Source organism: Falco peregrinus, chromosome 3 (genome assembly GCF_023634155.1).
Source record: "Falco peregrinus isolate bFalPer1 chromosome 3, bFalPer1.pri, whole genome shotgun sequence".
Taxonomy (NCBI): Eukaryota; Metazoa; Chordata; class Aves; order Falconiformes; family Falconidae; genus Falco; species Falco peregrinus.
This window is the reverse complement of record NC_073723.1, coordinates 57,111,237-57,135,098: the sequence shown is the minus strand read 5'-3', so window position 1 is coordinate 57,135,098 and position 23,862 is coordinate 57,111,237. Positions and strand designations below refer to the sequence as shown.

Below are 23,862 nucleotides of genomic sequence, written 5' to 3'. Positions count from 1 at the left end.
GGGGGGCGTTACAAATAAGTCTTATGTATGTAAAGCCCAGCAGTCAGCAGAAGGCAAATCCTGTGCAAAGGGTAGATCTGGCAGCACAGCCTGAATATTAGCAAGGCCACTTCTGCCCCAGCAGCGTATCCTGAAGATCTTTACATCTAAGCCAGCAAATATTTCTTTCAGGTAGGTTCCCCCTGCATGGGAAGCCTTTGTTTTAATCCAGGCTCTCTCACACACCCCTTGCTTTTCCATAGTGTTTTACGCCTGCTGCCACGCTTAACTGTGGCACCTGGCAAGGTCTGGCTCATCCCCTTGCCTTTCTCCTGGATGCTCTCTGTGGAAATCCCGAACGCCAGGCCAGTCACAGGATGAGGAAGAAGGCTGGGACAACGCCTGTCGGACGCGGTGGGTGTCTGAAATGGCGGAGCCCGCGGCACCTGAACGCGTGTCAGAGGCGCCAGCCGCCACCGCGGCCGGGCGGGAAGGCAGCCCCCGGGGCAGCAGACCCTTGCGGCCCCGCTCTCGCGAGAGCAGTGCCGAAGCCTCGCGAGAACTGGCCGGACTCCACCTCCCTCCACAGGAAAGGCGCTCGGCCCCGACGTTCCCTTTTCCCGCCGTTTCGCGCGGAGCTGCCGGCAGCCAACCAGGTAACGGCGCGCGCTCCCCTCGCCGCCGCCGCCTGGTAACGGCCGCGAGCGTGCCGCTCCCGCTCCGGGGACGGGTCTGCGCCGGCAGCGGGGCTTCCCCGCGGCCCACAGTTCCCGTGGGGCACGCTGCAGACACCGGCCCTCCGCCCGCCGGGAGCCCCCGGGCAGGGGGCGCGGCCCGCGCCTGCCCGGTCTCTACGTTTCGGAGGCTCCGGCCGGCCTGGCTGCCGCTCGGGGGAAGGGACGTGTGGGACATGCCCACCCCTTTTGCCGTCCGGGCTGGACGTGACACGCCTGGCGGGCGGCCGGGGTGGCGGGAGCGCGGGGGCTTGCTCCCGCCTGGCGAGCTCTCGGGCGCTGGTCATGGTAGGAGTTCTCAGAGCATCCCGGCGTGCCATACGAGTGAGTTTTCTGTATAGTGTTTGTGCAAAGAGGGAAAAAAAAAAAAAAAGACAAAAAGCACCTCTGGGCGGTACAGGAGAGTTGAGTTTGGATGAGCAGCTGATGCTCAGGCTTTTTGGTGGGGGTCAGGGGTTCAGGAATGTTTGTGCGCTCCAGAATCACAGAGAGGCCATGTGTGTCTGTCAGCGGAGTACAAATACAGATAAACAGCTTCAGTGCTTTATCGGTGCTAACTGCCGGCGCTGGTGGTGTGCGTAGGAAGGCTGTCATTTAGGAAGCTGTGCAAAGGCTTACGATGCCGAAGGGAGTTAGCGGTTGAAGGAAGAGGGATATAGAAATATATGTTTAGGTTGTTTCGTGAAAGGGTTGGTCGGGAGGGTAGGAGTAAAGCCCTGCCTGAGAAAGGCGCCGGTCGGGAGAGGGCTGGCATTCTGCTTCCTTCGCCCCCTCGGGCAGCTTCCAGTTCCCTCTCTGTCTGAAAGTGCCCATACATCCAGCTCAGGTGATGTTTTTTTCGTAAGGACTGGAGAATCCTTTCTTAGAACTGGAGACCGAGCTAATAAGCTGACATCACTGAATGCCTTTTACACCTGTGCAAATGCCCAGACCTGTCAAAGGCTCTGGTTGAGCACCTGTTTGGGGCACTCTGTTTGAAGGCAGGTTGAACACCTGTAGAAAGTAATGTGTCATTTCGGGATCTTGAAGTGGGTGAAGCTTGGAAAAATGTGTTGCTCCTTTTTTCCCCTGTTTGTATTCATTTGACATCCTAATCATTTGTGGAAACTCTGAGCAAGTTTGTGATTTTTTTTTTTTTTTTTTTTTTTCTAAAGCTCATCTTTGTGGAAAGAAAAAAGAACCAGAAAAAAACCAATAGGGACTGCCTTCACTAATTCTAGATTCAGATGCCCTTTTCTTTAGAATTATTCACCTGACATAATCAGATCTGAGATAGTGATAGTAAGTTTGTTGATTTCGCTCCACTAGCACTTGACAGAGAAAAAGATAGTTTCTAAAATACTGTTGTTGAAGGCAGAAAAGTAGAGTTTAAAAGATGTTCTTAATGTCACTAGGCAATCAGTTCCACAAAGAAGCATTGTATGATAGCTTGATGTGACTGTACACAAAGTAGAGCATTTCAGCTGCAAAGATGCGAGCAGGTTACTGTTCGGCTTCTGCTGCAGAATTGTAGGCTTGGCTAATTTGAAAAGGTAATTTTATTTTGTATTAAGGACTTCATTTAATATAACAACATTTGCTAACTTGAAACCAGGTATTGAAATGACACTGAATTTTCTATGGACAGAGTGTTAAAGCAAATGTGGGACTACCTATACTGAGTGTTCTGTCAGGTCCATTACTGTGGCATTTAAGTATCCTTATACTAGAGAAAAAAATACAGTTCAAGTGATCCCGTGTTGTTAGGAATAACGCTTTGTCCATTTACTCCATTATTTTTATTCTAAAGACAGCCAAACAGAAAGAAAAGTGACTTGCTTAAGACAGTGCACAGAGATAGGAGAAAGGAGACCAGAATCAAGGCCTCCAGGCCCTACACTAGGTCATGACCACTGAACCGAACATTTTATCGTGGTGAATCTAGGGGGCCAGTTAAATCAGCAGTTGCATTCAAATAGTTTTAAGTTACTTGAAGGCTGTCAAGATAGGGAGTGCAGCTTCTTAACTAATTGTAGACCTTGTATCATCTGAACTACAACTGTAATTTGTGTCTGAAATTTGAGAGTCAATTGCTCCTTTTATTTGTCTGTACAGACATTGTGGTTTGCTTGCTCAGACCGCTGCTTTAGGAATTGTACAAAACACCTTAGTGGGTTGTTTTTTTTTTAGTTGCTGTAATTTATATTACAGAGCAATAGAGATAGCTATGTCAGCCTGGTAATGACACAGCCCCTATTCAAAAATGTTTGTTTAAAATTGGCTACATAAAAATAGGGAAAACTTCAAATGACCAGTTTCACACAGAGGGAACTGAAGGACAGAGAGATTACATGAATATTTCAATGTTGGACACCAGTGCTGATAGAATTGAATCTTACCTTGGCTCAGACCCAGATCAGAGTACCATGATTCCTGTGTAGTTTACCTGAGGGCATCATCTGTGTTAAAAAATCCTTCAATACAAATAAGAATTATGCTGTGATAGTTCTGAGTTGTGTAGGGCAGTCTGGCTTGTAAGATAGAGCTATCTTACTTTGATAGTTCTCAAATACTAATGTTTTGAACATTTATAAATTTGACATTTCTCTCCTATTTCCTTTTCATCGGTGAGTAGGAATCATTTCAATGTAGAATCATGAAGACTTCAGGGGGATGTGAACTTTGCAGAAGGGTGTCGTTTGAATCCATGTTTATGTAAAGGATGTATATACACAAATAAATCTCTGATAAAACTTTTGACAAACACTTTTGGTAACAGCCAGATTTTGGAAGCATGGGTTGCTTCTGGAAAGCAGGATTTCTGTTTAACTGTAGCTTTACATAGGAAAAGAATAGAGACCTAAGCCTCTTAATCTAATTCTTAGTTGATAGCTGTTTAAGCTGGGGAGGGGGGAAGGAATTCTGTTAGTTTATAATTACTTGTAGCAAAATACTTAGCATCTTACACACTTTCAGGGTGACTGTCAGTATATAAGTACAACTCAAGTTGTACAAAGGATAGGCAGTAAGCTTTGTATTTCATCCATGGCTGCAAGTTATACTCTGATAAATGCAAGCATAAGTGTTGTCGATCTGTCATTACAGGCATACACCTGTCTTCAGAAACAGCTTCATAACTATGTAATTTAAAACTTAAAGTGTGAGAGTCTGCCAGTTCTGCAAATAAGTCAAGCTGGGAGCAGAAAAAAGCAAGATGAATGCATCTGGAGGAAGCTGTGGGAGCCCTAGTTCTGCAGAACCTACAGGAGATTTCTTCAAGGACTTGTGGTCCAAACTGAAAGAATGTCATGATAAAGAAGTACAAGGTAAATTGTTAAAGTTCGGGTTCACAGAAGGCTGGCTGCTACCACAGGAAAACTTTGAACCAAAGTACTGCTCAGTCTGCATGGAACTGAATAGATTTTTAATGTCTTATGCAGAAAGTTGGATGGATAATTGCAAATGATCCTTACAGACTGACTACCTAAGCCCAGTCAACAGGATTAGATTTAATCTATCAACAAGTATAAAGGATTTGCTAGGTCGGTGAAAAAAAAAAAGTAACACAATGTTACTTGGGATCTGTGTTTGCTTAGGAAGTATTTAAATGTTACTTTATCATTAATGGATTATGATTCAAAGTTTCCAGTTCAAGTTATTCAATGGAATTTTTTCTTTTCTCTTTGGTTTTAGTCACTTCAGATACAAGCCATTTTAATGTATTGTTTATTTTCCCTAACTTGTGCAAAATACCACTACAAGTTAGTATTAGAGAAGCATTTCTTCAGTTTTTAGCCTTCTAAATTTTCTCAACAAAATTTATGATAGTTGCTTATTCTTACATTATATTTTGTGACCTGTGATATCGATTTTGCTATGCATTGACTGTTAGTGTCTGTTCATTCTTCAGTAGTGCAGGAAATTAATAACACTCAAAGTAAAGATGAATTATTGCACTGTGTATTTATATTCTTATAATATTGTTTTACAAGTAATATTCATAAAATGCTTTGTTACAAGTACTTAATAAGAAGGTAACATTTTGTTCTACTAATCTTAAGTCACACAATCCATTCTTTTAGATGGAAGTAGAACAGTATTTGAATCTTCCAACAAGCATATCCTTATGTATGAAGCAGTATTTATTAGGCTGGAATAAAAGCAGGTGAGATTTTGTGAATTAAGAGCTTTAGTCATGCTAGTGGATCTTTGTAGCCAGACTATTTCCATGGCCTTGGTCGTTTCCACTAGCCTCTAAACAGTTCCAGGTCTGTTCATTTAGGTCCATTTATATCATCACTTCTTAATTGCAAAAAACCTGTGGGGGATTGTTTTATAATGTATAGATGTTTCATACCTGCCACTAAAAGTCTTGACTCAACAATTTGCAACACTGGGCCTTGACACTTTGTGTTAGTAATTAAAAAACAAAAACAAAAAACCAAAAACAAAACCAAACAAAAAACAAACAAACAAAAAAACCTATCAATTTGGCAACTGAAAGATGTACCAGATAGTAGCATTTTGTTATGTTAAAAAAGTACGCGTAACCATATGAAATATAACTTTATATTGTGTTTCACAACAGAAAAAAATCTTACTATTTTTTTTATTACTTTTTCTGGGTTTTTTTCTTTTTATTTGTCTTTTTTTAAAATTATTAATGTTTTTTTGGGGTGGGTGTGATGTCAACTGCAGATAAATGTGGAAGTACTGACAGAATGGGATCTGGCAATCTGTGGCATGTCTGAACAACAAAAACTGAACAAACAAAAAGCTCTAATGTAAAGGGTAATGTTAAGTGACCCCTTCTCTAGTTTCTTGGGATGTGCAGCACGTGATTTTAGAGTTTTGGTTTTCTTTATGCGAATGAAGATACTCTTTAGAATGCATGCTGGGTGTGGCCAGATAATTTTGCCACTAGGCAGTCTTTTTCATGCCTAGCCCTTTGTCAGTATGTCCCACACCGTGTTAGGTAAAATTAGGTCTTCCATGATAACATCAAAGACATGCCTGAAGGATAGTTAATTTTTTCAAAAGGTGGGGATCCTCTTATAGAAAATGGTACTGGAAGATATTTTAGAAACATCAAACACAGGCTTGCCTGGACTTTGCTTGTTTCTGAAGTCTATAAATAAGAATTAAAATTGACTCATGAGTTTCCAATCTAAATGTCAGCAAAAAATTATTTTAAAGGTGGTGGAAGGTGGATTAAGGGAATGTTAGTAGCTGGAGAAAAAGCTTTTTACATGTACAGTGCAGAATGTACTGAACACTGTAATGGTGGAATTTTTATTATTATAAATCCATGAAAAGTAGGATTTATGACACATGGGCTTGAAATGGTCAGGCATATTATACAATTTATGATATGTATATATAGAGAGAATTTAGACTAGAGAACACTTCAAACAGTTTGAAATTGATTTTATTGAATTTTTATAGTACTATATTGTAAAGGGTGTATTTTTCCACTGTTGGCTAAACAAACACAGCTGCTTATTCTTTTAAACTGATCATTTGCAAAAAATTCAGAATTTTGGCACTCTTCAGGCAAAATAGTTATCGCTTTCCCTTAAATTCATTATGTGACAACGGTTAGGACTCCTACAACCCAGTCTCCATTGGGCATGGTCAGCATCAGTTGACTCTTCATGGAATTCAGATGTGCTCAGCAACTAGAATAATGGTCATTAAAATGATATTTACTTATGTTTCCTACCTGCAGAATGTGTGGGATACTTGCGTAGTGCTCACAAATTAGAAAGGAATTTAATAATGCTGTTTAGAAAGTGACTAATTTCTGCAGGTGTTAATAGTTGCATCTAGTTCAAAATAATTATATGGATACTTGCTGCATGTAGGTCTTACTGGCGTGGTTCTTGAGGATGAATTCAAGCCTAAAGCTCTGTACTAAGAAGAAACATATTTCAACATGGCAATGTGAGGAGAGTTTTGTGTACAAGAAATAGCCAGTTTATTTTAAATTATTCCTTACCTCTGAAAAACTAAAGATACCAGTAGATAGGGAAAAAGCCTGTAGTCACAGATGCAGAAACAATTATGAGGGAATCGGTTGTCGTTGATAGATTGCTGTAGGAAAGGAAATGGCTGGAAGCTCCTCAAAAGTAAATAATTATCTACAGCAGGGCTGGAAGGGATGTTAGGAGGTCATCTAGCCCATCTCTATACCCTTAAGGTAGGTTTATGTCTGTGTCATTGTCGACAGAAGCTTGTCCAACCCATTCCAGGAAAACTTCAGCAATAAAGATACTGCAGGCTTTCCAGGCACTGTCAATTTTAAGAAAGTGCATTTAATGCATTTGAAATTTCATCAGAATGGAAACATCATAGCCATTAATTGAAATATTACAGGTAATAAGTTGCAAGCTTCATAAGATAGTGTTATCTGTTTCATTAATCTGCCTAATGATAGTTTAAAGAAAGTTTACATCACTTTAATGGGGACAGTGTCATTTACTAAAGCACTTATGAGCTCTAGTTAAGAGATTTATATAGTCTGCAGCTTGCCTACTCCACAGAAATATTGTGTGCAAGATAAAATTGAATTGGGAATGTACATAGTGTAGTACCACCTAAGTTTATGTGCTCACTACAATGTTAAATAAGGAAATCTGAAAAAGCAAAGCTCTTTAAATGAGTATGCTTAAACCTCCCAGTGCTCTGGAAAAGCAAAAGGGAGAGATTGCATGTGATGTAGTAATTCAATGCTCTTGAATAAATGTAACAAACTGGTTTCCTGCCTTCTCATTGCAGTCATTTGAATTAAGAAAAAATGCAGCCTTTAAGTAACTAGTTTGGTTCCTCCTGATTTCAGGTGAGAGGGGAGATAGTGTTACCTGTAGCACAGTACTGGGCCTTTTGAGCGCTGCCTCTTCAATTTGTGGCTCAGGTTGCCAACGTTACAATCCTAAATACTTGCTGAACAGACTGCCTGTTCATACAGGAGATGCATTGTTGTGCCGCTTCATTCCTTCCAATGGGCGTGGAGCAGCATTAAAAGCACGGTTTATAGGGGTTCTAATTGCAGATGCCTAATTGACTTGATGAATAGCAACTACTTAAAAAAATAAACCCTCTTTCTATGCTGATCTGCATGATAGAACACAACATCTCAGAGGTGTTGAACACTTAGCGATAAAAGAAATCTTGCTGAATTTCCTAATAACTTTTTTTTTTAGTGTCTGTGCATTTGTATCTCATTGTCTCACTGGCATCTTGTAGCAGTCTGTAGCATTCACTGAGGCTCTAGCTGGCTTGACTGTTACATTGTGAGTAGCCTGAAGAGTAAACCTTCTCAAGCAAGTTGTGTTCCCCTTTGAGCTGTTCCCAGTTGATTGTAGTAGGGGAGAGAAAAAAGAAGTCTGTTAACTGCCTTAACCTACATTTTCTATAGTAAGATGTAGTATAGGGTATGTGTTTTGGTTTAAATTCGAAATTGTCAGAAGCTTTCTTCAAAGTGTTCTGGTTTTGCAAGTTTATACTGTTAACCTAAATGACAAATGCTGTTGCAAGAAGGCTTACAAGACACCTTATGTTCTACCTGAAACCCGAAGTTGCTCCCAACTTTATATAGTTTGAAGAAAATATGACCTTAGGAAATTGTTACGTTACATGTTAAATGTTATACCATTGGAGTCTGACTATTTCTGACCACTTACTTAGAATAGGAATGGCTGGCTTATGTGCAGGTAGTATCACATAAATTTCCATAGCACTGCATCCCAGTTGTTAAGCAGTGCCATATGTAAAGCACCTTTATCTTCTTGTCCCTGCACACCCCCCCACCCCCCCAAAACTTTGCAAGCAGATTGGCTGGACTGTCATCTGGCCCCTTCTGCAGAAACCAACAGTTGTGTGTTCTGTGCAGAAGTAAAAAGGTTTGCAAACACATTTAGTATCGTGTGGGCCTTAGTGGGAGAAGGACTGCGGGGGAAATACTATTCCTCAGTTCAACCGTAAGATGTTCTAAAGAAGCTTTGGCTGAGAGGGCCTGGTAGCATACCTCCAATAGAGTATGTTGTCCTTTTGTGCTTTAAATCCTTGAGTCATGTATTTTTGATGTTTCCTTTATTGCATACACATTGTAATTTTTCAGTTCAGTGGTTGGATGCTACATTTCAAGTGTAGTATTACGCATTAATGTGTACACAGAACATATTTTATGCTACTTATGTAGGCATAGTCAATGGAAATATATTAACAGTGCTTGGTATTTGTGTGTGGTTTCTTACAAAGGTGTTTTTATACCCGTTTAAGTGGAAATCTGCTTGTTTGTTTAAGAAGTCTCTATTTCCTAGAGATATAATAGCTATATTTGTTTCCAAGATCCTGTAGAATATACTCAAGAGGTCCAGAATGAACCATTTTCTCTCCAAATTATTGATATTTTTTCTCTTTTGCAGATGTCATTGGCAAAAGGAGAGTTAGTTTATTGTTTCACACTTTTTATTAAAATCAGAATTCTGTAACATGTATTTTTTGCTTTCCGCTTTTCAGGCTTACAGCTGAAAATATCAAAGTTGAAAAAGGAAAGATGCTTGTAAGTACTCATCCTAATGATCTGATTTTTTTTAAAGGAGAATCTGACTTATCATTAATGAGTTGTAATTCTTGTAAGAGCAATTGAGGTTTCATGGGTTCTTCCTTCAGACATGTACAAAACTCTTCTCACTTTAATTCAGCTGAAGTCATCTAAAGATATACATAACTCTTTATAGGGTGTGTAAATTGAACACTAGGTTGGCCTTTCTTGAACAAGTAACTTGTAAGGTTTTCTTATCTACAGTATTTCTAGGATGCCTATCAAGATGTTGACGTTTCAAATACAAAAGATAATTACGGAGACATTTTAAAATTGAGGTTGTACCTGTAAAAGAGAAGTGACAGGACAACAACCCAACTTTTTTGAGAATTTTTTTTTGCTATATATTTGCCTTCAGTATCAGGAGGTGTGCCTTAACTCAGCTTTCAGTCATTAAGTAAAGATTCTGCTAATTTTCACTGAATTCTCATATTTTAAGATATGTGTATCGTCTTTTGCAGTTATTATTTGCTACTTATTTTTAGTTATGTTCATTAGAAGCAACCGGAGGGGTGGGAGAAATCTGAATTACAAGATTCACATGTCCAGTAGAATCACAATATATATTTGCAGCTTTAAAACAGCTCTTGTTTTCCTTCTGCTGACTAAACCCATATTTAATTAAATGATAAGTTATGCTAATGTGATTCTTATTTACATTTTTACTTTAGGTTTCATTAATATTAATGGTAATATTGTATATGACTTGTATTATGACTTGTGTTTTATAAAGTACTGTGTAGGAGGAAAAAAATAGATTACTTGATCTTTTTCTACTTTGGAAAACAATTTAATTATATTAGATATATTAAAGAAGTCAAACTCTTCTTAAAATTAGCAAAAATACTGCATATTTGCATTCCCAGCATTGCTGTCTAAAGTCAAAGTTACACAAGGTTAGTTTTAAAGTGCAGCCACAGCACTATCAAGCAGTTTGTGCTTTTTCAGAATTAGCATTTCTGTCATCATCTAGTCAGTTTTTTTCTCATTATTTCCTATTAGTTTTTTTAGTTGTCTCTTTTTTTTTTTTTTTTTTTAGTTACACTTTTCAAATTGTGTAAGCAGGAAACAACCCTCCCTTAGTCTACAAAAGTTAGGTCATCATGAGCTTTTTTGTACAATAGTAACTCAAGCAACTCTCAAACATTTTTGACAGTTATTCTCTAAACTCCCTGATGTGCTTATATTTCTGGTTGGGAGGGGAAAAAAGGTGTTCTTTCCGTAGAAGTGAATTCCCTCTAGTGGAATCAATCTTTCCTTCTCCTGTAACATGAAGTATGTAAATGCATTTTATAATGATACTGGCTTTTCTGCTATAATTTGATTGTACTACAGTACATACTTAACTTGCTGTCTACTTCTATAATAACTGTTCTGTAATTATAACAGTGACTCACTTCCAGCAAAATTGTTCTTGTTTCTTCTCTCTAGGCTTTTGGAAGAAACTGCCTTCAGTTTTATAATTCCTGTTTTGCTCTCTTCCCTAGATATCTTTCTGGATTTTATTTATCCTTTGTAGTGCTCAGACTCCCCTGGGCTTTTGTTTTTCTTATTTCAGTTAAGTATTGCCCAGATTGCTGGCATTTGATAATCCACAGTAGCACTTTGAGCCTGTACAGTATTGTGTGTACTCATATTTCAGCATCATACATGCACATCTCATCGGTGGAGGCTATAGATAATTGCTTACCATTTTGACTTCTGTCTGCATGGTGTCACCCTGATGCTTGCAGAGCAGGTGCATTTTTGCAGGGTTTTCTTTGCATTTTCTGAGGACTCTAGGCTGCAGAGAAGCCGCTAGAAGATAGCAGTGGCAGCTGAAGGAACAGTTCAGGATAGGATCACAAAATGAAAGATTAACTAATGACATCCACAACAGCATCCAGCTTATTCTGGTACCATCAGGATTCCCTGTATTTACCAAGCAATTCACCAAACCTATAGTAGCGTTTACAATCCAGAGTACCTATATGGCTAACATCCTGTTCCCTTGAATATGTACCTGTTCCTCAAGATCAAGATTTGTCGGCTTTTATATGGCTTCTTGTTCAAACTCCAATACTAGTAGAACACAGTGTGCTATTTGCAGCTGCTGTTTAACTGCGCGTAAGAGTTGAGAAATTATTACAAAAAAAAAAAGTGGCAACAGAGTTCAGTTGCTTATTTGGTCTGTTGGTGAATCTTTAGTCAATTGGAAATAAGAATTCATATGAAGTTTATAAAGATTTTGAGTTCCAAGTTGTATCATGAAATGCTATCAGATCATCCATTAGAATGCAAATAGCGTATGTGGTTTTTATGTTTTAAAGATAAGGTTTCTGAATACTAAGATTAATATTCCAGTATCACAGTATTTATGTTAGTAGATGAAATTATATTAGGTTATTAGATGGCTTTCAGTTAGCAAATATTTGGTGCTATGTTTTATACTTAGAGGCTCCACTTTCCTGGAAAAAATCAGTTTATCATCTTGCTATTTCTTATGTGTAATTCACAAATTAAGTAGTTACTTCACTTTTTAATCTACAAGGATGAAATCTTGCTGTTACTGTTAACTTAAGCTGGTGTATCATGAGTTGCTTCCACATTGTGAAATCTTAAATTGATCGGTTAATTTTCTAGATGATTAATATTATCAGTGATGTGACTGAACACATATCGAATGGTTTAATTATTGTTTGGAATCTTTCTACAATTACTACATTGTAGATACAGTACTCTTACATAGGAGGTCTTGTTCTCCTTGGTGCATCTGAATACCTGAGGTTTAGTATTTCAGACTTGGTAATCAGCTGACAATGAGCACCTTATTTTGTATCCCACTTCAGCATTGGAGCTAATGACTTGTAAATGCTAGGTCAGAGACGGTTCATTATGTAGAGTGCCTTCATAGCCAAAACCATCTGTCATGTTTATCAGGTGTATTGGAATTCTGGAAAAAAAAAACCCTCAAAACCAATAAACTATCAAACAAAACAGCCTCCCCCAAAAAAACTAGTTCCTTCTGCAGTTTTACCATCTTAATATGACATTTTACAGAGTTTAGATGAGAGGAATGGAGTATTAGTGTATTTAAATTTTATTGAGTTTTTTTTTTTTTTTTACAAATACTTAATGTCTTAGAATGATTAAAAGGTAGCTTGACAAAATACTTTAAAACTTCATATTTTAGACCTTCGGTAAGTTACATGAATGAAAGTTACATGAAAGAGAATGAAGTGATTTTTTTAAAAACTTTTTATGGCATAAACATCATAAAAATACAGACTGCTTTTGTCAGATTTCAAATTTTGCCATGGCCTGGCTGTACTTGGTTAATGAGCTGAGGTAACAGGATTGGAATACTTTGTCATCTCTAAGTGAAAGTACAAGTCTTACATGTAATAGCATGAGGGACCATTTAACTGTCTTGTATGTTGTGTATGCAGCTGAAAAGTGTGATATGAGTTAGGAAAGGAGCAGCTAGCTTCTAACTCAGACATTTCTAAAAATGTTCATCAGAAACGCTTGCTTCATTTATCTTCAACTTCATATTTGTGCTGCTGCTAATTGCATTTCCCAAGAAAATGACAGAAAGAATTCTCTATTGAAAGACTAATAACTGCAATTTAAAGCTAGAACTAATTGTTTTCTCTATGTGATTTTAGGGATGCAGAGAGGCTTGAAGAGTTTTATACCAAGAACCAACAGCTCAGAGAACAGCAAAAAGCTCTTCATGACACTATCAAGGTTTTAGAAGACAGGTGTAGTATCTTGTAGCTTTTGGGTTTGTTGTGTTTTGCTCTTACAGAGTAGCTCTGGATACTTCACAAGTTGTGATTTTTTTTTTTTTTTTTCCGAGTAAACCAGTCCTTTTCTAATACAATCTAAATAGTGTGTTTTAAAGAAAAGCGTAGAATTTAGATTCTTCTGACTGAATTAAATTTTTGTTATTTTTGAAGTGCTTAGCTTACTTGGTTCAGTTAAGATAAACAGAAGTTAAATACATGAGATTGGGGGGCAGACAGCCATTTTAAAACACATTCTTTCACATCCAGTTTTGTGGAGGTAATTTTGATATCAATTGATATGTAGTACAAGTACAAAACCCAAGGGTAAATTATATAATATACTTTGAAACTCGTGAAATAACTTACTAGAAATCTTCCATATTTGAGGGGGTCTTCTACCAGTTGTCTCTTTAACCTGCAGGCTTTGTCTTTTGCCTTCTTTTGGACTTAGACATTCTGATCACCTTTCCCTTATTTCTTGCTGTTTAATCTGATATATCAAACTAAAACCAATAGACATGAAATTACAGTGCACTACTTAAAATGATACCTGTTTTGTAAAGTGTACGTTAAATTTGCTACTAATAGTCTCTCAGAAGCTTTCTTGAGAACAGAGATCATTACATAGTACATTATTCTCCCACATTCTTGTGTAATCTCAAATTTTAGAGCTGTGATCCTCAAATTTTGCTTTCAACTCTTGTTTCTCTGTGAAAGGCATTAGGGATAACCTTGTAACTGCACATAATAAACTTCCACAACGCACAGGCAGAAAGACATTTACAGAGCGAATGGACTTCCCTAATCCCTTAGCAGATGAAGTACTCAGACTGTAGAAAACAAAAGGATCATTTAACGTGGTTTAATACATGGGGTTGATAATTCTGTGTTTATTATACAGTTAGTTAGATAAACTAGAATGAAGAGACATTTCAGTATTTTACTTTTTCTATAATTCCACAATATTAAAATACCCATAAACCAAGATGGTTTTTACTTCCAATATTCAACTGTGGAATTGGGAAGTTAGATGTTTTGTTTGGTTGGAGGGTTTGTGGTGCTGGTGGTGGTTTGGTTTTTGTTGGTGTCTTTTTTTTTTTTTTAATTCTTCATGTGCTAACAACAGCAATGCAGAACTCTTTATTAATTGGTCGCTTATTTAGCAGGCAAAAGAGAGTCTGGTTTTTACTTTGGTAATACTGTTAGCTTTTTGTTGTGTACCAGAAATAAATACACTTGTCACCTGTAAAACGGATACACATTACAATGCACAAATGAATGTGTCAAGTAAGATGGAGTAATTGTAACAAGTCCTTTTCTGATAGATGTGCTTTAAACAGCTGATCTAAACAATTGGAGGCAGTGGAGGTAATGCCTCACATGGACTTTTGGAGCCACTTCTAGTTACTGATGTCTAGATAAAGGATTTCACACTTGCTTGATTTGTTAGAGTGAATTTGCTGTTTGTACTTTTTATTTGATTACTTTGCTTAATGACAGTGATATATCAGTCTTAAATGAAGTCATAATATATTTACTAAAATGATTTGCTTGTTTGCATTTGCTTGTATGAACTGAATTTATAATGAATGGTAATTTACATTTGACAGGATTATTAGTAGGACACCTCACAAAGGCTTTCACTGGCAAGGTGTAGAATGCTCCGCTTTATTTAATAAACAATTAAGTAATGCATGTTGCTTTAGAAGTATCCAATACCTACAGTCATATATGCAAATGTTAGTATATGTAGTATTAGATAGTTCAGAAGTCTCAAAATACTACTATGTCAACATAGAAAACAAGAGTACTTAATGGTCTGTGTGGTTGTCAAGAAATTTTCTGTTTTTCATTGTTCAAAAGGCCAGTTAAGTGTGGGTATCTGCTTCACATATGGCAATATTTTCTTAAGAGGGACATTTTTTTTCTCGCTTTTATTGTAGATTAAGAGCGGGATTATGTGATCGTTGTGCTGTAACCGAAGAACATATGAGAAAGAAACAGCAAGAGTTTGAAAATATCCGGCAGCAGAATCTTAAACTTATCACTGAGCTTAGTGAGTTTTTACCCACAAGTCTGAAGAGAAAACATACTATTTTGTAAACTAGCTCTTCATGAATTCCTGTAACTTGATATAATTTTTGTATGGTGTGTTTAGTAAGCCCAAGAAGTTCAGTCAAGGGGATATTTAACTCTACATTCTGAAAATGTGTAACATACCAATTACTAGTCATTTGACCCACCTTCTTAGATTGTAGTGCTGATACTAAAAGTGAACTGATTTGTAAAATCTTGCAGTGTAAACTAGCTACTTTAGATAAAGTGTGGCTGCTTCTGTTTATTCCTACAGCTAAGACATAGAAGGACTGCCAGCTTTCCTAAGGAAACCCTGACTTCAGAAGTAACTGGTGATCACAAAGGAGCAGGTTCAAACAGAAGCTTCCTGGGTTTAGTTTGTGTCCTGTAGCTCGTCTTGGGAGTTTAACGGCAGTAAACCCAAAACCTTCACATAACCCTCTGAAGGCGTAAAGGAATCGCTTTATACCAGGCAGTTTATAGCCAGCTCATTTTGAAATCAGGAAGTAGTATATATGGGGCAGGAAAAAATAAACTGTTTGTTCTAGGCAACATGAGGGCCTGACACAACAAATCTCTTCACAGAGTTTGGGAAGATTGGTTGTATAAAGTGCTAAATAATACAGGACAGGATTTAAAAATGTTGGTGGTGTCTTTACCATTAACTAAGTATTATACCATTTAGTTGTCTTGCTGCATCAAGAACAAGCAGACGTTCAGTGAGATTTTAATATGAGAAATGAAAGACACAAAAAGTAGCTTTTCAGTGCTTAATACATCAATTGTTCAAGGACTTTTAATATTGGATATTTATATAAAAATGTTCTGAATCCTTGAGTTTAATGATTAACAACAAACAGGGTACACCCAATCTTCAAATAAAGCTCTGAGCCTTAAAAATCAAGGTGAGGCGTATTGGGTACAAATCTTCTTGAACAATGTCTGACACAACAGTAGCCTTCCATGGGTTTGGGTTGAGGTCAATATGACTATTTATGTATGTGTTTCCTGCAACTGGCAAAAAAGGTCAGTTAAGAATAATCCAGAGGTAAAATATACAACAAAAAATTAAGAACAAGAAAATAAACCTTAATCTGAACAGAAAAGTTGGGAGCTGTTGCTACATTGATGGTTGAATTTGATGATCTTAAAGGTCTTTTCCAACCTAAAAAAGTCTATGATTGTGTTAGTTTGAGGCAGTGTGGAAAAAAGGCTGAAGGTGTTGCAATAAGCTTGTGTGAAGTACAGACAAAATTAATTCGAAAGTAAGTAAAATAAAAAATTTCTGACTAGTATCTCAAATTCCAAAATATTTAACCAATTTTTAAGAAATTGGGTTTTTGCTCTTCTTCCCAATTAGCTGGTTGCTTCAGTGGCTAAAACCAAATTCTAATTACTTTATACTTCATAGGCTGTCTTCAATCTAAGGAAGCAATTTTGTCCATGGAGCTGTATGAGCAATTCATTCATCTTTACAACATGGTCTCACTTGTCATGTACATGGAGAAAAGTAATTAATGATTATGTAGAGCTGATATTATGATCCAGTAATTGTGACTCCTTTACCTTTTCTAACATATCATTTTACAACCTTTTTAATTACTAGCTTGAAAAATCATTTTGGTAAGCCATAGAGAGGGTGTATGGTATTATGTTTTAAAATTAGTTCTGTTTCCTTAAAGGACCTGACAAAATTAGATATGTTATGATGTTAACATGTGTGCATTGATTTCTTTTTTACCCCCGCCCCCCATCCCCCCCCCCCCCCCAAATTGCAGTGAATGAAAAAAACAACTTACAGGATGAAAATAAAAAGATAACTGAACAGTTCCAGCAATTGCAGAAGGAGTTGGAGTAAGTTTTGAAGATTTTTGCATATTCCCCCCTTCCTCCCCATTCGTCAGCAGTAATGTCTGGGAATATAAATACCAGATTTTAAATCTTTAAAACTTGGGTTTCTTCTTTTTTAATAGATTGTGGAAAAAATAGTCTACTGCCACTATAACAATATAAAAATAGCGGGTTTGTATTGTGCAAAATTTTTGCTTTCTTTTAACTTTGTGCATCTTTTTTTTTTTAAAAAAACTGAAAGAGGAAGACGAATTTGTCATAGAAATTCTGTTTGACTTCATGATTGTTCAAGATTATTTGGGCCACAGTGCACAGCAAAGCCTTATGTCTCATTATTTTATTCCTCTGTTGACTCTTCACCAACTCCTTCCACCTGGCTTAAGACTTTAGAAAAGTAGTTTCTCAGCTATTCAAGAAGTTCCAGGATCTTGCAATACATTTTTTTTTTAATAAAATTATGATAATTTTCCTGACTTTAATAAGAAAAAAAACATAGTAAATTTTGAAAGGAAATCATAAAAATAATGAGCTACAAATTGACTGTCATACTGTAATCTGATATGATAGCAAGAATGTACCATATAATGTCGTGGTTAATATGTGAATGTGGTGCACTGTGCAAGACAGGTAGTATTCCTTGTTAGGCTATGGTCTGCAATCTGAAACTTACCTCAGTCTTGCCGATCCGTGAATAAGTTGTGTGCTTGCATAGGGGGAATGGGACAGGATGTGTGGACTTGATATGCGAGGCTTTTTTTGCATGTAATTTTTTCTTGTCTTTGTCAGAAAGTAACTTCAGTAAAGGAGTAACACAACTTAAAGAGTTCAGTTCAAAATGACTGTGATCCTATTCCTTTGTATTTCTTGGTTTGTCTCCCATCGTTTGCACCTTCATTATCCTTTCTTCTGTATGCATTTCATCTTCTTGGAGTAATACGTTTCATGACCCTAGGAGTACTCCTTTTTAATACAAAGTAGTAACAAATTTCTGTATGCTTCCTCATGTATAATTGCTTCTCAATAATGGTTCCCCTATGCGGCCTGACAACAGTAGGAGGTGACATTAAAAAAATTGACACCAGACATCCATCCAAATTTACTAATTTGGTCCCCAGTCTTGCAGTTTAGCTTCCAGTGAAAATCTCTGGCTGCTATGTAGGAAAGTTGAGAGTGACCAATATAACACAAAGTTACACACTTTGAATGTTAGGTGGCCACTTAAATGGGTGCAGATTTGAGTGAATAAGCAGTAATTAACAGGGATGGTCCTGCTGTTTGTAATATAGCCACTGCATTTTGTTGTTTCAGTTGGACTATAGTCATGTTACTTTAGAATGAACAACTTACACATCATGATGTTATATTGATCTGTGTAAGGTAATGTTTCTGGTGCATCACATGAAATTAGATTTTTGCAATCTTCTGTATTTTGTTACCAAGGTTTAATATTTTAGAAAAAAAATTTATCTAAGGATCCTCTATAAAGGTGAAATCAATGAGGTTGTAGAAGAGTTGATTTATCTGATCCTTTATCAGATTAGAATTTCATTATCTATGGATGGAAATGGAAAGGAAATTTCTGTGAAAGCCTTTTCTGGGGTGTCAGATAAATGTTTCCAGGATTCAGAAATTACTGCATATATGTGATGTATAGTATGTATGGCAGTTTCTTAATTCTTGGTTTGCATGTGGAATGTATTTATAGTAAGCTGATTTGTCATAAGGCTACATGTGCCAGTAAATTTACAGAGAACTCTGTAACAGCTAACTGAAACTTGCAAAGTAACTGGATGAATGTATTGTTTTGCTGGGTTTTTTTGATTTGTGTCTTAAGATATTGTTAGTAAATGATATGGTTTTCCGGTTATGGTGCTTTCTTTGTAAATGTGCTAGAAAAAAGGAATCACAAAATGCCACATTCATCAAGGCTTCATCAGTGCACCAGTGTTTGTCGTGTTCAAAGCTAGCCATGGTAAAAAGCCTAACTGCAAAAATGCTGTTAGTCTTGAGCCAGGCAGCTTTCTACGGTTTTGCATTAAGTTATATTATATAAGATCTTGTAGTTCATTTCAATGCAAGCAGAAATATATTCATATTTCCTCTTCTTCCCTTAGAGCAAATCCATAAATCCTTCTCTTTTATAGTTAGGCAATGATCTTTTGGCCTGTGTTTTCTCTTGAGAGTCGTAAGGAAAAGTGCTACTGCAGAAAGATGACCAAGCAGGCTGAGTTAATTTCCTTGTGTTTTTCTTTTACTGCCTGTTCATTTCTCACTACCACCACCATATGACAGGTAGCAATGCAATTACTAAGTTAAAAGAACTGGATTTAATGCTTTTTGGAGAGAAAAGACGTAGTTACTTGTTATGCTAATTTTTATATACTGACTCTGTCAGCTTTAACGGCATGTTGCAGTGCGAAAGTGAACTTCATAATCAATTTTGTGTTTTACATAGTTTACATTGCTTTTTACACTCCTCTCTGAAGACCTTTGTGAGGTGAACAAGAGGTAACACTGGTGCTGTGGAGGAGGACTGGCTTGAATATAGTGCTGTTTGTTACTATCTAAAATTGTCCAAAAGCTTTTGTTTTCTATTCAAGGCAGTTAGTATTCTTGGGTTATGCAGGGACTTCCATACAGGGAGAGAGACATGCTAGTCTGTCCATTTCAGCATTCTTTCGTTCAAGTGGCACATGTTTCAGAGAACAAGCTAGAAACTCTGTAGTCCCTAGCTTCCTCCAGGGAAGAAGCCTTACATAGTGCAGTAGTTAAATGCTGCCTTCAAATGTGGAGAGCTAGGCTTGTATGCTGTTCTCAGGCTTCGTGGAGCAATTGTGAATTTATTATTAAGATGTGTCTAAAAAACTGGTTACTGGTATTACTTTTTACACACTGTGATGTTATTGAGATGGCTGTATTTTCGAAATTGTTGCTTTCTTGAGCCATATGATTGTCTTGCTTGCTGAAACAAAAGCTCTTCATCTTGTTGACATGGTGTTTTATTTGACCACCTAATTTGGTTTCCAGGGAGCGAAAGCAACAAGCAATGGAATTGGAAGAAGGAGTCATTCTGGATTCTCCAGTTCTGACTTCTTCATTTTCTGTGGTTAATCGTATGAGAAGAAAAAAAGAAAATAGGCATGTCCGATACACAGAACATACACACCCAGATTTGGAACTTGTGGAAAGCAACAGTGGTAAGAGTATTGTGGTTTTTAAAGTTAATTTCAAATATACATTTTTAAAGGCTAAAGAAAAAGATGATGTAGAAGTTTGATGGCAAAGGGTGACACTAAAAGCAAAAGAAGTCTTATGGTTTTTTTGGTTTGGCTTTTTTCCATTTATGCTATAATGCCTGAGTCAGGAGAAAAAATGTCTTCAGCAGTAGCGGTTATATCAGTTATATGCTCAACACTTATCTCAGCCTGCTACTTTTCTTCATCCATATACACGTGCAAATATAAGTTTTCCACCTGTATCTCGTCTGTAACTGCGAACAAAAAGTTAGGGTCTGAGTTCTGTGCGTAGCTATGTCACCACCTAGTGGAGAATTAAGTAAATGTTTTTTCACATTCAGCAATTATTCTGCAATTAATGTTACTAAAACTTGATAGATATCTAATTCTAGCAGCTACGTGATCTTACTTTTTCTAGTTATGATACACTGTATTTGTTTGGTGTCTAAGTCCTGAAGTATTGTGTGCATTCAATTTCCAAACTTTGTTCTGTAATGTCATAGAAATAGCCCTAATGTATTTTAACTGTGAGAAATATTTTGTGAAATAAGGGACTTTATGCTTGTATTTTAATAATACACAGGAAGTAGAATAAACGATCCAGGTGTTCTTGATATTTTAATTTATCTTGTGGAATTAAAAAAAGTATTCTAAATAATTAGATATATTAATATATTATAAGTCTTGACTAAAAGCCTCTTTTCAAGAATAAAAATAGCACAGCTGTGGGGTGAAGAGGGTGGGCTGGTGATTCATGCTCTTAATTTGGCATGTGTAATTTTAGTGCTGTGGACAGTTTCTCCTTTTCAAACATACCTGCTTTTCTCTATTTTCTGACTAAAAAATAGAACTACTAAATTAAACCAAAGTTGTAATACTTAAGAAATGATGTAAATACCGGTCACAGTCAATGGCTATGAAAAGCTGTTGGTGTCCAGATAAAGGATTACATAGCAGAAAGTTGGTCATGCTTCAGATTTTTTTTACCTTTTCATTATCTTAGCTGATGCAGAAAATTATTCCTATGGATGGTTTACTCTTTAATAGTTTTGTTGCCATATTAACAGGTCAAATATAGACTGAATACATACTTTTAATGTGGTCAGTATAGAAACTGATGTAGTCATGTGTCAGTATTGTTTTATGGCTGACTGGCTGGGCTCATACTTGTAAGAGAAAGGATTAATGTGAAGTACTTGTGAATAATTTGTCACAGTGATACCTCAGAATAAAAATAAGCAGATGTGCTTAGGTTACTGGATGTATTGACATATCAAAACTCATGTTCAGGTGTTTTTAAGATCAGGATCATGGTCTGTCTACACAAAATTATCACAACAGGATACCTAATTTCACCATATGAAAAATGTTTCCTAGAGTTTGGAAAAATTCCACTGTATTCCACACAAGTGAACAGTCGCCATGGAGAAGAGATACTAGTGGCAGATACCTGTGATCAGCAACTGTCCCCTGTACCAAGTGAGTGTATTAATAGATTTAGTTCTAATTCTATTCAAAATAAGACAAAAAATATTATAAAACTGAGGTTTCATCTCTTTAAACAAAGGAGCCAGAAAAAGGATTTTGTGTCTAATCACAGAATTGCTGCCAAAATGCCTATCTTGTAATCTCTGTCTGTATGCCACTAGATATATGATCTAGTGGCATAGCATCAGGGCATAGAGTCAAGAAATAGAAGCTCAGTGCAGCTTTTACTGCAGATATCATATAGTTTAGGCAGCTTACCCAATTGTCTTACACCTGATTTTCCAACTGTATAGGAGATAAAATATTCTAAGAACTGCACTTACTGTCTGACATGAATATGTAATGTTTAGAAACAGTTCTGTTAATTACTCCCTTTTTTTGCAATTGTGAATGTGTACAACTCCTAAGTCCTTCTTCATAAACAGTTCTTAGACAAGAACTTCTTGTGTCCTTGCTATTTTTTCTGTGAAGTGTTTAACTATAAATGACTGCGAGAATCAGCATTTTGGAATCTTTTGTGCGGTCAGGGTTGTGGTGGTTGTAGTTCTTGTACTTTCCCATCATATTACCTTGCCCCAGTTCATTAAACTGAGTAGTGCTGAAGTCCTGAAAGAAGGGAAACTCATCTGTTTGTTTTCCTAACGAAAACACAGGAAGAATAATTGTGTCACCTAAGAAATACACAACGCAGGTATTTTACTATAAATATACTTTATCATGGTTGTACATGCTTTTCTCAGACTATTCATGTTCTGCACTGGGAGTTTGAAAAGCAAATTTTACAATGACTTGTCTTTGTATTGTGATTTTGGGGAGTGTATTCAAATTGGAAACATTTTTCTGTGATAACAGCAGTTTGCTCTTTTATCAAAAATTCTTCTTTTGCCCCCCTTCTCCACTTACCACATAATTTTTATCTGATCCAGGTCCAACTGTTTCCATAAGTACCAATTTTAATTCATGATCTTTAGTTCTGTGTTTGTACCATCTGTATTAGTGAAGTAAGATACTATAATGTGTATGTAACTTACTGTGAGCTTCTTTCTACTTGTAAAGATAAACTGAGGATGGGAGGCTATCCTGTCCCAAAGCCATCTTTTAACTTGGCTGCAGTTGTTGCAGAAACAATTGGACTGGCTGTTCAAGAGGAATCTGTAAGTACTATTCCCAGAGTTCTTACATAACCACCTTTTTGTGCCAGTTGTTTTCAAAACCAGGATTTTTCTCTTTTACATTAAAATTCTGCAAAAGTGTTCCGAGTGCCAGTAAGCTCACTTCGGTTTGCTTTTGCTTACTCATTATAAAATTGCTCTATCAAGAAGAGATATAACTGTGCTGACCTGTCTGGGGGTTCGGGAGGAGGGTAGGGGTGTGGTTCCTGCTGTGTATAAAACTTCCAAGTTTAACTAAGACAGTGGACTAAATCCTTGAGTCTGCCAAACTCCCTTTGTGGAGTAATTAAGTCTAAGACACCATAAAAGATAATTTGGTGATGAGACTGGTGACTCGGGTGAGATTATTTCACATTTTTGATGGGCAGCTACAGTGAAAAGGTTAGCGTGCAGACTGGGCTTTTTTGTGTGCGCACATTTGAATGGTGAAATTCTTTAATATCCATAAGATTTCTTTAAAGTTGCTAGTCTAAATTTCATCTCTTTTATTATTTTTCAGTTTTGAATGGTTCGGTTTGAATTGGATCTTCAGAGTATTTATGTGCAAACCTAGCATATTTCTAATTTTTAATTTTAAGAGCTTCTCACGCTTCATTTCTTTGTTTTCCTTCACCACTTGCAAGGAGTCCCAGAGTGTATTAAGTCCTCCCTGCACTAATACTGTTATGAGCCAGGCCCCAGAGAGCATGCAGTCTGAAGACTCAAGAAAACATCCAGCTTCTGAATCAAGAAATGATGACAACAATTTAGGGTGTGTTTTCACTTGGTTATAATAATATTGTTTTAAGCAGGCTTATATGAAGTTTTAGTTTTAGTAGAATTTCAAACCTTCCAGCAGTTTGCTTTAGAAGTACAGATATGGAAATAAATATTTTCATATTATTCAGGCTTCTTTCATGTAAATAACATTAGAAGCAAAGGAACTGAATGGAAAAACTGTGGACTTCATTTTCAGACTTCTGATTTGGGCTT

At 36.9% G+C, this 23,862-nt stretch overlaps 1 protein-coding gene and 1 long non-coding RNA gene across 3 annotated transcripts in view; one reads left to right on the top strand and one right to left on the bottom strand.

Moving 5' to 3' along the window:
- Positions 1–535: 535 nt before the first annotated feature.
- Positions 536–23,862, top strand: part of RBBP8 (RB binding protein 8, endonuclease) — a 40,026-nt gene continuing 16,699 nt past the window's right edge. Inside the window, exons 1-10 of one of the 2 annotated variants that reach the window (XM_055800716.1) lie at positions 536–635; positions 3,798–4,018; positions 9,213–9,255; positions 12,945–13,040; positions 15,011–15,123; positions 16,922–16,997; positions 20,022–20,191; positions 21,608–21,709; positions 22,775–22,872; positions 23,514–23,641. In XM_055800716.1, coding sequence (XP_055656691.1) covers positions 3,907–4,018; positions 9,213–9,255; positions 12,945–13,040; positions 15,011–15,123; positions 16,922–16,997; positions 20,022–20,191; positions 21,608–21,709; positions 22,775–22,872; positions 23,514–23,641 — 938 coding nt within the window. In that variant the 5' untranslated portion in view covers positions 536–635; positions 3,798–3,906. The other variant, XM_005243281.4, reaches the window with a different exon arrangement.
- LOC114013832 (uncharacterized) overlaps positions 15,922–23,862 on the bottom strand; it is a 41,309-nt gene continuing 33,368 nt past the window's right edge. The window contains exon 3 of the long non-coding RNA XR_003557055.2: positions 15,922–16,151. This is a non-coding gene — a long non-coding RNA (uncharacterized LOC114013832). The remainder of the gene's footprint in view (positions 16,152–23,862) is intronic.